This window comes from Panthera onca, chromosome B1, assembly GCF_046562875.1.
Source record: "Panthera onca isolate mPanOnc1 chromosome B1, mPanOnc1 haplotype 2, whole genome shotgun sequence".
Classification (NCBI taxonomy): Eukaryota; Metazoa; Chordata; class Mammalia; order Carnivora; family Felidae; genus Panthera; species Panthera onca.
In genome coordinates this window covers 143,636,056-143,648,989 of record NC_138342.1, presented here as the reverse complement: position 1 = coordinate 143,648,989, position 12,934 = coordinate 143,636,056, and the positions used below count along the sequence as shown (strand labels likewise).

General features: G+C 34.3%; 1 protein-coding gene across 3 annotated transcripts in view; it reads left to right on the top strand.

The window, feature by feature from the left end:
- SPOCK3 (SPARC (osteonectin), cwcv and kazal like domains proteoglycan 3) overlaps positions 1 to 12,934 on the top strand; it is a 493,980-nt gene that overhangs the window by 160,050 nt on the left and 320,996 nt on the right. For all 3 annotated transcript variants that reach the window (XM_078445631.2, XM_078445629.2, XM_078445630.2), the window contains exon 3: positions 10,540 to 10,585. In XM_078445631.2, coding sequence (XP_078301757.2) covers positions 10,540 to 10,585 — 46 coding nt within the window. The remainder of the gene's footprint in view (positions 1 to 10,539; positions 10,586 to 12,934) is intronic.

Here is a 12,934-nt window from a genome sequence, read left to right as displayed (position 1 = left end):
CATGTCTATGTATTTTCATCTCTAATGAAAACTAGATATTATTTTTTAAACACTACCATTGAGCCATATTAAAAATTGTTTTTGAGTACATTTAGAAGAAGGAAAAAGGAAGCAGAATTATATATTCTATATCTCAGATGTGTGAAACTTTCTTTTTTTTTCAACTTAAAACACATGTATTATAGATATTTCTTTCTTTACATTAGATTATTCTAAATGAATCTTGTTTCCTTCAAACTGTTCTGGTAATTTGAGCTACAAAGTGCGATTAGGTGAGAACATCTTGTGCATTTCCTTATGAGTTTCATTTCTGCACTTGAGCGATGTTTTTATGTTTTTCTTTTTTAAGGATAAGAAAACTGTAGTGAGAAATAGTAGGCGATGTAGATTTATTTGCAAATCCAAGGAATTGTGAAAAGTGTATGTTTGTGTACATATTTGCATGCATACTTCTTGGGAATGATTCTCCTTTCAAAATTGATTTCTGTCAAATGATAAAATAAATTACAGAGGAATATCATATTTTATTATTTAAAGTGCATATATTATTTAGTGCCTTGCTTAATATAAAATGAAGTGGGTGAATTTCAACCATACAACTTTTTGGTTTTTCTTTTGATTTCAAGGGAGGTATTTTAATGTGCTTTTCCGAATATCAACTCAATTCCATGCACAGTTCTACATGTAAGTGTCAGATTTTCTTCAGTCTCTTGTGTGGACTTGATATAGCATGGTAAATAGATCTTCACTGGTTTAGTTCTAAAAGGGTGTGAAATAGCGATATAAGTTGTTTAGAAAAACTATAAATTTAAAATGTTTATAATGTTTGGCTGCTGGTATCTAAAGTTACTCTTTTCTGACTTCCTAATTATATATTTTGGCTATTATATTGTCTAACGAAAAAAAAAAAAAGCCTCACAATGAAGCACAAGTTTAATTAATTAGTGGACACCTCAGAAAAGCAATTTGCACTGGTTTAAAAATGTGTTTATTCTGTAGATTGCTTATTGTAGAAGAGTCTATTAGCATGCATGCAGATTGTAATTTTTGTATTGGTTTCTATCATGTGTCGTTTAAGAGTTATTTAATGTTTTCTATTGTGTGTAGTTTATTTTAATTAGAGCTATAAAGCACACAACTCTTCATAATATTACCTATGTCATAAAATTTTACTCTGATTTATCTTGGTGTATGCTTTAATGCACAAACACATTTTCCCACGGTTAAATTTGTTGACAGTTCTTGAATTTTGATAAGTGTAGTCTAGGGGAAGTGAGAATGAACTGATGTGTGTCCTAAATCACATACCGATTAGAAACAAATTATTGTTATTGATTTTATTTTTATTATCATAAGGAAAATATTATTTTAATGTAAATTTTACAACTGCCTAATGAGCTAAAATTTTTCAAACTTTTGGAAATAAGACATTTGATTATTCATTGGATTCATACAATTTCATCAGAAAAAACTGCAAACACAGATGCATGAAGTTTGGGAGGCTTATGTCTAACTGCATCCCCTATATCACATCGATTAGTGTTGCTCAAGGTATGGTCTGTACTTGAATGCTCGTCTGCGACCTGTGTGGAATTGGTACAGAAACAGGGAGTAAAGATTGAAAGAAATGCCAAAGCAGTTTGAGAAAAAAATATATATTGATTAACTCTCATAGTAATGAATTTGGGTTTATGTTTTATGTGTATATTTTTATTTCATTTTTCAAACAATCCAATTTATTGTCTTTTTTCCCTTTTTGTCTTTTAAAATTTTTTAAATATAATTTATTGTCAAATCGGCTAACATACAGTGTATAAAATGTGCTCTTGGTTTTGAGGGTAGATTCCTGTGGTTCATTGCTTACATATGACACCCAGTGCTCATCCCAATAAATTCCCTCCTCAATGCCCATCAACCCATTTCCCCCTTTCCCCAATGCCCCCATCCACCCTCAGTTTGTTCTCTGTATTTAAGACTCTCTTATGGTTGGCCTCCCTCCCTCTCTGTTTGTAGCTAATTTTCCCCCTGCCCTTTGTTCTGCAGATTTGGAAGAATGAAACTGGTTCTTTACCACAGATAGTTTTTGAAACACTGCTATATATGTAGTACAGGTATACACAGTAGGCTTTTTGAATCCTGAAATTAAAGAAATGAGTGGGATTTGAAATTCCTTTTCTTAAAAATCTTGACAATAGAGTAATGAAGTGTCAAATGAGGAAAGGAGTTTCCAGCACCCCATCTTGGTATTGAACCTCTAAGATGGCCCCTGATGATCCCCATATGTGGTATTCATGCTTTTGTGCTTGCATTTTCTGGACCTAATAACTCACTTCCAAGAAATAGTACAACAGTGGTAGGATTACCATTCTGAAATTAGCTTTAAAAAGGCTGCATTCTATATTAGACATCTTCTCTCAGTCTCTGACAAGAGTCCTCGCTCTAAGGAAAGCCACGTTGAGAGCTGCCCTGCAGAGAGGCCCGTGTGCAAGAACAGGAACCAAGCCAGTGAGGAACTGAACCTCTCAGTGCAAAAGTTAGGAAGGAAAGAAAACTTGGCAAAAAACTGTATGAAAGATCAGATGATCTTCCCTTGGTCAAGCCTGCAGAAGAGAATGCAACCCTGGCTAGTACCCTGATTTCAGCATTGTGACAGACTTTCAGGCAGAGGCACTCAGCTCAGCATGCCCAGAGTCTTGACCTTTGGAAACTGTCAGAACAAACAGCCACTAAATTGTGGCATAATTTAGTATGCAGCTGTGGACAACTCATCCACCCTTCTTAAAGAGAGAAGGAGGTATCTCATCTATGACCCATGCACAGAGAATCAAATGGATTCCTGGCAACTTTTTGTAACCACTATCTTCCGTATGTATAATCTTTTACTACTAATTGTAACTCCCCAGTATCCTGGGCTATGTTTAAAAACTACCGTGTTGATGTTTTTGATAGCATTATTGTTCCGTGAGTGTTTTCAGACACCTGGAATCTAAAACTTAAATATTGGGACAGACTCCAAGATACATACCTGACTACATTTTTTAATTGAGCAAAGGATCATTTTTAAAGGAAGTTTTTTTATCTCTGTAATTCTGAAAACGAAGGAGAAGAGAATAGCCACAAAACAAAGCTTGGAGGGCAAGAATAAATTGTACTTTGGGTCAAAGATTTTGCAAACCAGTGAACTATGAACATAAACACTCTTACTGTAGATAATAGCAACTATGCATTAGAATCTCCATGTATACATGATGACATCAAATGATAAAAGTAATGAAAACAAATAAAAAATTTCCTGCAAAACAAAAATGAAAATGCAGTGTGAACAAAACAGCTTCCAGTTTGTGTTTAAAGATCGGTATGTTGAGAGCCAAAGCATAAGAGACTGTTAAAAACTGAGAACAAAATGAGGGTTGATGGGGGGTGGGAGGGAGGGGAGGGTGGGTGATGGGTATTGAGGAGGGCACCTTTTGGGATGAGCACTGGGTGTTGTATGGAAACCAATTTGACAATAAATTTCATATATTGAAAAAAAAATAGGTATGTTGAAAAAGATAGTCACAGGTATTAGCCATGGTAAAAGACCCAGCTGAAAAAACTGGAGTTAACTTATAAATATATTCTCCCTACTCCTTAATCTGAAGGGTTTATTTTTTGATGTTACAGAGAAAAAAATCACAAAAATACGTTCTTGACTCAATAATTAAATAACTAACACAGTTTTGTTTTTTAAGATAGCACATCCTAGGGGTGCCTGGGTGGCTCAGTCGGTTAAGCATCCGACTTCAGCTCAGGTCACGATTTTGTGGTCCGTGAGTTCGAGCCCCGCGTCGGGCTCTGGGCTGACGGCTCAGAGCCTGGGGGCTGCTTCCGATTCTGTGTCTCCCTCTCTCTCTGCCCCTCCCCCGTTCATGCTCTGTCTCTCTCTGTCTCAAAAATAAATAAACGTTAAAAAAATTTAAAAAAAAAGATAGCACATCCTAAAAATAATAAATATTTTGCTTTCATTTATGATGATTAACATTTTTTCATTTTACACAGCATTTAGCTTATATTTTGAATTGTATTCTATTTCACTGACTGTATATGTAAAGATTTATATCAGACTGATAGTATGTTTTTAACATTTTCATATCATATAAATTCATTTTTATTTATATTTGATATGATGAACCATTCTTATATTTGAACAGTACTCAATATTCAGTTACCTAGTTTTTTTAATGACAAATTATGAAAACACAGGAAATACTGTTATAAATACTAAAGAGATGTGAAATAAATAGGAAAATATTAATATTTCATTGCTTATTTGCTACTTAGTGTTTTCTATTAATACCTTACAATTTTGCTCCAATAAGCAAACAGTAACTATAGCTTTGATTTACTAATGTGAGAAGTGTCCTAGGATTAGAAAAACTCTTATAATACCTACAGGCATTTTATCTTAATTTATTCCTTGTTTTTCACTTCAAATTGAGGATCATGAGGTCATACAGAGGACACATTTGCAACCTGTTCCTAAAACACTTTTTTTTGCATCATAAAGATTTTGAGAATCGTCATTCTTAGTTAGTTCAAAATTATGTACCTTGATTTCTTGTGCTGATATTTGAAACACCCATTTGTAGATTATATCCAAAGCTAGATGATAGATTTATGGTCAGAAGGGGGAAATGAAATACTTGGAAAATTTACAAGCTTTATGATTTGAGGATTCAATCACAAAGATACAGAACATTAAACACCTTAAACACATTTTTCCTTCAAAAAATTTTGTTTCCCTATGTGGAATTAGAGCGGTATTCTATTATTGTTTTCTAATTTTTAAATAAGTGTTCTTTTATGGGGGGAAGAACAATATAGGATAGTAGTACAGAGGTCTTTCTCAGTATAAGACCAGCTTGGCAGGATTTCAGACTTTTTGGCCTTTTGGTCTCGGTCATAACTACTCCACTCTGCCCTTGTAAACACCCAAGCCTACATAGAAGGTATGTAAAAGGATGGGTGTGGCTGTGTTCCAATAACACTTTAGTTATAAAACAGGTGGGGTCTGGCCCATGGGCCGCAGTTGCTGACTTGTGGTATGGTCAAATGTTTAAGCACGCAGGCGCTGGGCCACACTTCTGGGGTTCAAATCCCACCTCTATTTCTAACCTTCCATGTAAGCTTTACCAGACACTTAGTTTTTCCCTGCGTCATCCTCCTCATCTATAAAATAAGAGTGATATTAGAAACCCTTACCTCTTACAGATGCTGAGAGTAAAGTGCTTATAAGGGTTCCTGGTATAGGGTGAGAGAATAGGACTCCAAGCCACTGTTTTTCTCAATTTCTTTGTGTGTATTAATGTTCTTATAGTTATAAAGAAGATTCCCAGTATTTAAAAGTCCTTATTTTATTTATTAAGACTAAGTATATGTTATGCTTTTCCCTGGTGTTAGTTAGTGAATTACAAGTTTTGTTTATCAAAGTAAAAGTGGCCATATATATTCTGAAGGCATTTAACTTCAATTTGCAGAGATTTTCAGAGACAATTGAGGAATTCCCTCAATGGCTTGCCCTTTTGCACAATTCATTTTATTTATGTGTTTAATCTGTGGTAAGTCAGGGAGCAAAAGTGCTTTCTAGAAAATAAAGGGCTCACCAAAGTGTTACAAATGAATTCTTTCAGGGTCCTAGGACATCACTTGGAAAAATGAGTGGTACTTTGATAATAAATGTGACATTTGGGGGCCTGAAGCAGACAGTTTGTCTCAAATAGATAATTCGTTTATATCTAGACAAAGCTTACTCACTCTATCTCGTGATCAAGTCATGTGTTAAGTTTTCTACACAGGGAAATTTCCCTTTTTGTGGAATTTACTGGCTTAACTATTATACAAGCCACTCTTCCCATAATACGGTGATATATGTAAATGAGTTTGTCGGAAAAGATAACATATTAAAAAAAAAACAGATTTCCAATGCTATTTTTTAGCTTATAGAAGTGGCCGTGCCTCACGGTTTCAGCTTAGCTTTCGAAGCACAGTAAACAATAAGTGTTAATGTTAGTAGAGACATTTTGAAGTTTTGTCTGACAGGGTTTGGGGAACATAATCATGAAATACAGAAATCCTAGGAAATTTACCTTCCTACTCTTCAAGTTAGGTTCACACAATTGTAATCATGGTGTTTTTACTTCTGCGTACATATAGAAAGGCTAACCAATAGTGTTTTGCTTCTGCGTTTGTATAGACAAGCTAACCAATAGTGTTTTACTTCTGCGTACGTATAGAAAGGCTAACCAAGTTTCTGCCAGTAAGTGGAGGAGTTGCTTATTATACTTACCTTTGCTTTGATTCTGGAGATTTGAATCAAAAAACAAAATTGTTGAAAGCTTAAAAATTAGGGATCTTCCTATCTTTTATGTTTCCTCTAAATGTAGACATTTTGCTGGTTTGCTTGCTCCTTGGGAATAAATAGAATCTTTCAGTGTGGGACTTTTGGCCCAATCTTTCCTCCCTTGAAGAGAACAAGGGACCAAAAGAAACACTCTTCATAATTCCTGATGTGCATGTGTCATCTGAACCTGAACTTCTCCAATTGGGGGTATTTCTTATAGTTGTTTTTGAAATCCCAGGTTGGCTTATTTGTGATCTAAATTGAAGCTTGAGAACAACCAATTTTTACACAAAGCTTTTTGAGACAAAAGAGATTGTGCCTGAATGAACACTTATGTGAAAATACTTTTATCTCTCATTCTGGCTAAATTCCTAAGATTTAATGAGGTGAAACCATTTTCGGGGAAAAAAAAAGCCTAGCGATGTGAGAACACAAAGAAAAATATCTAAAAATAGCTAATAGGCAAACTACTTTGCTTTTCTATGCTGTTTCAGATCCCCACAATGGCCAGACATTGACATTGCCCTTGACTTAACCAAAAGAACTAGGTTCATGTTTCACATTATGATTATAAATCTTTAGATAGCTATGGCCCCAAATTAACCCAACATGACCGTGTTAATCTTTTTTTTTTCCAAGATGTAAATTTCTTATTTGTAAAGCTATCTTGGAAGATGGTGTACTTCAAATAAGATAAAGCCTGTTACTTTTTTATCAAGTTTTTAATTTTAACTCCAGTATAAATAACATGCAGTGTTATATTAGTTTCAGGTGTACAATATACTGATTCAACAATTCTATACATTACTCAGTGCTCATTATGGCAAATGTATTCTTAATCGCCTTCACCTATTTCACCCATCCCCCCACCCACCTCTTTTCTGGTAACCGTCAGTTTGTTCTGTATAGTTAAGAGTCATTTTCTTGGTTTCTCTCTTTTTTTTTTCTCTTTGCTCATTTGTTTTGTTTCTTAAATTCCACATATGCATGAATTCATATGGTCTTTGCCTTTCTCTTACTGAGTTATTTTGTTTCATATTATACTCTCTACCTCCATCCGTGTTGCTGCAAATGGCAATATTTCATTCTTTTTTATGACTGCCTAATATTTCACTGTGTATATATGCCACATCTTTATCCTTTCATCTATCATTGGACACTTGGGCTGTTTCCATAATTGGGCAATTGTAAATAGTACTGCAATAAATTAGGGGTGCATATATTGTTTCAAATTAGTGCTTTTTGTATTATTTGGATAAATACCCAGGATTGCAATTACTGGATTGTAAGGTAGTTCTATCTTTTAATGTTTCCACAGTGGCTGCACCAATCTGCATTCCTACCAATGGTTCATGAGGGTTCCCTTTTCTTTACATCCTTGTCAACACTTGTTTTTAATAGTTTTGATTTTAGCCATTCTGACAGGTGTGATGACTGTATTATTCTGAGGGAGTTAATTAAATATGGCTGAGGTTTTGCCATGGACATATATATATATATAATATATATATATATATATTCTCCAATTATATATATTCTCCAATATATATATATATATATATATATATATATATATATATATTCTCCTATATATATATATATATATATATATATATTCTCCAATTAATTCCTGCTAATCCATATAGATGTTGATGATTTCAAGCACTGTGTGGCGTCAACATGTTGCTTTCACATTGTTGAGCTTCAGTGCTAATGATGTTAGTCTCACATCTGTTCCTCGTTCTACTTCTCCTTGATATTTTATCAGTGGAGTCACTGCTGCAATGAAAACTTACCCACATCTTCTTGGGGGATGTCGCTGATAGCTGTACCACTTTAGATGAGTCTGAGGTGATAGCAGAAAACTTGCCTTCTTGCATTAACTACAATCATAAATGATAGGCTTTAAAAAAGTTCACCGCATCTTACATTTGATATTTGGGAAGGCATGCAGTTTGGACATCACTTTCAAAAATGTTTTGAGGAATTCATGGTCCTTTCTAAGAAACCAGAAAAATTAAAGGACTTCGTTAGCAATAATGAGAGGCTGGCCAATGGTGATGTTGCCCAGACATACCAACAGAAATGAACCTGGCACTTTCGATAAGCAAGTATGCTTTATCACCTCTTTTATGTTACATATTGTACAGATATTTATATTTTTTTATAACTAATCCCCACAGCACCTTTGCCATATAGGTAGGTATTTTCCCCCCAACTTTAGTCACAGGAATCTGAGTTTTACATCGTTTTCTAAAATGATGCAGCTAATAAGTGCTAAAGTCAGACTTAAATTTAAGTTTTCCTGTCTCCAAATCCACCACTTATTCTCATTGTCTAGTTTTCATTGTATGTTTTGTTTTGTTATGATTCAGGAGAAATTCCAACTCCTCCCCGTGTGTGGAATGACTAATAGTCATCATCCCCACACACCGAGATGTAATTTAAAAAACAAAAGCTATTAAATGAGTGCATTATGATTCTCAGCCAAAGTTTTGAGACTTGAGTGGAGGAATTTAGTTTGAAAGTTTAATGTCCAAGAATTCTATTATTCTGTAACGGTTTTACAAAGGTATTTTAAGAAGAGACTAAGTAATCAATAAGTTTTTAGTTATCCAGTTGTGTGATCTTCCCTTCACCTGATCCTAGATAACTTATTGCAGTACCTACTAGTGGAGACAGCCATAATATACCACTGTCTTCACATAACCCTACCTCAATCTGAATATAAGATTGATAGGAATAATTTCTGAAGTTTTCTTTCTTCCTTCTTTGCCTTTCATTTGAAATTGGTAAGGTGGGAAGGTGGTGATGAGTGAGTGATTAGTCACAATAAGGAAAAACTTTTGCAACAGTTTAATATTTTTTAATATTGTAATTTGAAGGAAACTCTACGCCTGATGTGGGGGCTCAAACTCACAACCCTGAGATCAAGAGTCACGTGCTTTGCCAACTGAGCCAGCTAGGCACCCCTAAAATTTTTGACTAAGTAAAATAGGGAAAATAGGGAATATTTATTTCTGTAATTAAAATGTGCAACATTTTCCTCTTTGAACATCAGGGTTATTAGCAAAGAGGTTAGAATGAAGATTCAAAGAATCTCTACTTGACCTTTTTGGATTCCCTGGGTTCTGTAGATTTCCAATGCATTCACTTTAGTGGGTTTAAGAGTGTGGAGTTAGGAAATGTTCAATCAAGGAGCCTCACCATGATTTTCTGCTCTTTCTTACAACAGTGACAATAGCTTATTAATTTGAAGAGTTAAAGTGTGTTTTATCTACCATAAATGATGATACAGCTTATTAATTTGCACAGTTAAATATGTTTTATCTACCATAAAATGTGATATGTATGAGGGACATCTACACGGCTCTAAGGGTGGTAAAACAGTAAATACAATAGAGTTAGTCAATGTGCTTTGCTTTTTAAAAAATCTTTTCAGTATACATTGGCCCGCATTACTGTTGTATAGTCATAGTCATATTTACTAAATGTACAGTAAGTATATTGTAATGATTCTTTTCCATATTAAAGATTTCAACTTTAGGCAAGATTTAATTAGGTATGCATTTTTCTTTCAAGCTTCCAATTGCATTTTGATGAACTCCCTAGATATTCAATTATCATGTGACTGATTTGCATAAAATCTACTTATACTATATGGGCTAGCGCAGACTCACTTGGTATTATTGCTGCTCTATTGATGGTTTCATTTACTATCGTACTAGTGGAAAAATGAAGCTGTATAACTGGAAACTGGTAAGATACCTTCATAGCTTATTAGCTTAGGGTAATTATCTGCATGTCCTATTGCACATTGAATTGCAACTGAAAGTATTGCATTATAATATTTAGGTGAAGTGGCAACGAAGAATAATTAAATTATTATACTAAACATTGACTTGCACTGAAAATGAACACATTTATTGAAAAACATTTCTATAACATGCAAACAGTGTGTTCCCTTTTGATAACTATTGTTTCTCTCTTGTTCCTCTTTTTATTTTTTATTTATTTGTTTTTTTTTTTTTTTTTTATAATTTGCTGCTTGCCATTGCAGGAAGTAGAGGTTTGTATTCAGCTTCTGTATTTCATATTTTATTCTATATTTATAATTTACTTACTCGTATACACTCAATTCACATTATCTTCTTCCTTAGGATGATTATTTCCACACTTGGAGTCCAGGAAAGGCCTTCGATCAGGGTAAGAATCTATTTTTTTTAAATAAAAATCATTACATATTTATAATCAGTGTACTTTAAACATGATATTTATTATTGGTTAGATTCTGAAAATACTAAATAAGAGAGCTTAGATAATGGGACAATTCATACAAAAATTAATTTCATTACAGAACAGTAGTAAGCGAATTAGGTAATTCGCATGATTATGTCAGGATGTCTTTTATGTTTAGATACATATCTTAGATTACTGATTTAGGCTTCTGAACTTTATCGTGCCCATTTTTATTAGTTGATACTAGTCACTTGATCCAGTTTTCAAGTATATTCAAGCACATTCACTAGGATATAGATTTATTTGTGCAAGATTTCAAAACAGATGACTTTATAGTCTCTGTTTCAGTTAGTAAAAACTTCCATTTAAAACAGAGCAGACTTGAGACACCTGGGTGGCTCAGTTGGTTAAACGTTGGACTTTGGCTCAGGTTATGAACCTCGTGGTCTGTGAGTTCGAGCCCTGCATTGGGCTCTGTGCTGTCAGCTCAGAGCCTGGAGCCTGCTTCAGATTCTGTGTCTCCCTCTCTCTCTGCCCCTCCCCTACTCATGCTCTCTCTCTCTCAAAAAATGAATAAACGTTAAAAAATAATTAAAAAAAACATAAAACAGAGAAGACTGATAATTAGACTCAGCTGGGGTCTTAGTAAGACCCAAAAGGAAAAGTTATATATAAAACTAAGGTTCTCCCACATCCACTCACAGTTTGTGCTTCTCTTTATGTACTGGAGAAGGAGAAGCAGGAAATATACATGAGATAGGAAGATGCGCATGAGAATAGAAACACCAAGCTCAATGCAATCATAAACTATATAAGTAATTAGATTTGTTTGCTAAATTCTGTAATATTAGAACCAGAGACTCTTCCTTTTAAAGTCTGGAAAAAAAGACATTTCTGCTTTACATTGACTGAAGTAACCTTATGAAATATATTACTTCCTGAAGGAGTACCATTTAAAAATAGAAATCATTTTTTAAAATTTCTTTTTAACTTTTACTTATTCCTGAGGGAGAGAGAGAGAGAGAGAGAAAGAAAGAGTGTGAGCAGGGGAGGAGGAGAGAGAGAGGAGAGGGAGACACAGAATCTAGGTAGGCTCCAGGCTCTGAGCTGTTGGCATAGAGCCCGATGCGGGGCTCAAACTCATGGACTGTGAGATCATGACCTGAGCCGAAGTCGGATGCTTAACCAACTGAGCCACCCAGGCGCCCCAAAATAGAAATCAGTTTTAGGAATGAGTTGTAATGTGTTAGTAGGGGAAGCTTCGGGTAATTGGCTATGTCATTTAATATGTGTAATGAATGATTTCTGAGTGGGAACCAACCTGGGTGGACCTAACTGGGGACTGTCATCAACATTGATGGTAATCTGCAGTGTGAAACACTCATTCATATCCTATCCCCCCTTTAATATTAGTTTGTTTCTCCTCTATACTTCATGTTATTTTACTATTATTATTATCCAGAGTGTTTATTTGTAGAGTCTACATTTTATATTCAACAAATTTGTTTTTGGATTTGGCTAATAATATAAGTCAAGCCAACTGTACTCAAAGACAGGCAATTAAAAAGGGTAATGACATGCAGACTGAGTTATATCTGCAAGCTTTCTTGGGAAATGAATTTTTATGATGGACTCATAATCCTTGAAAAATCAGAATTTTCTATGAAATGGATGTTAACACTTAAATTTGCCATACTTGGTGCATCCAATTACAATAAAGATGCATGTGTGTGTTTGATAATTTGTTGAACTACAGTTTATCGCCCATTAAGAAAAAAAAAAAAAAAAGGAGAAGAAGGAAAGATTGCTGTAGGTAGCTGCCAAACCCTGGTAAAATTGATTCAGTTTCATTTTCAAAGAGGTTTTTAGCCTACTAATTTGTCAAAAATATCATATTTATTGGGCAGAGGGAAGCTCATGGCATGATAATAGCTAATATTTACAGAGTGTCTTATATCCAGTCACTATTTGAAGTATTCAGTATATTAGTTCATTTAATCTTTGCAACAACCTTGTCAAGTAGATGAGGAAGGTGAAGTACTTATTGAGTTCCTACTCAAGATGATATTCCTGCAAAGTGGCAGAGTCAGGATTTGGATTCAGGCAATCTGACCCCTGAAACCCATGTCCTAATTACTATGTGACACTGTCACTCATATGATAGCATTAAAATGAAATAATGACATACTATTTTGAATACCAGATTTTGAAACAATATTTTGTAGATTATCAGACCCTGGGTTTTGGCTGATTGAACATGCATAGTTGATGTTTTGCATCAAAAGAAAAAAAAAGAAAAATGGAAAAAAGTTAGAT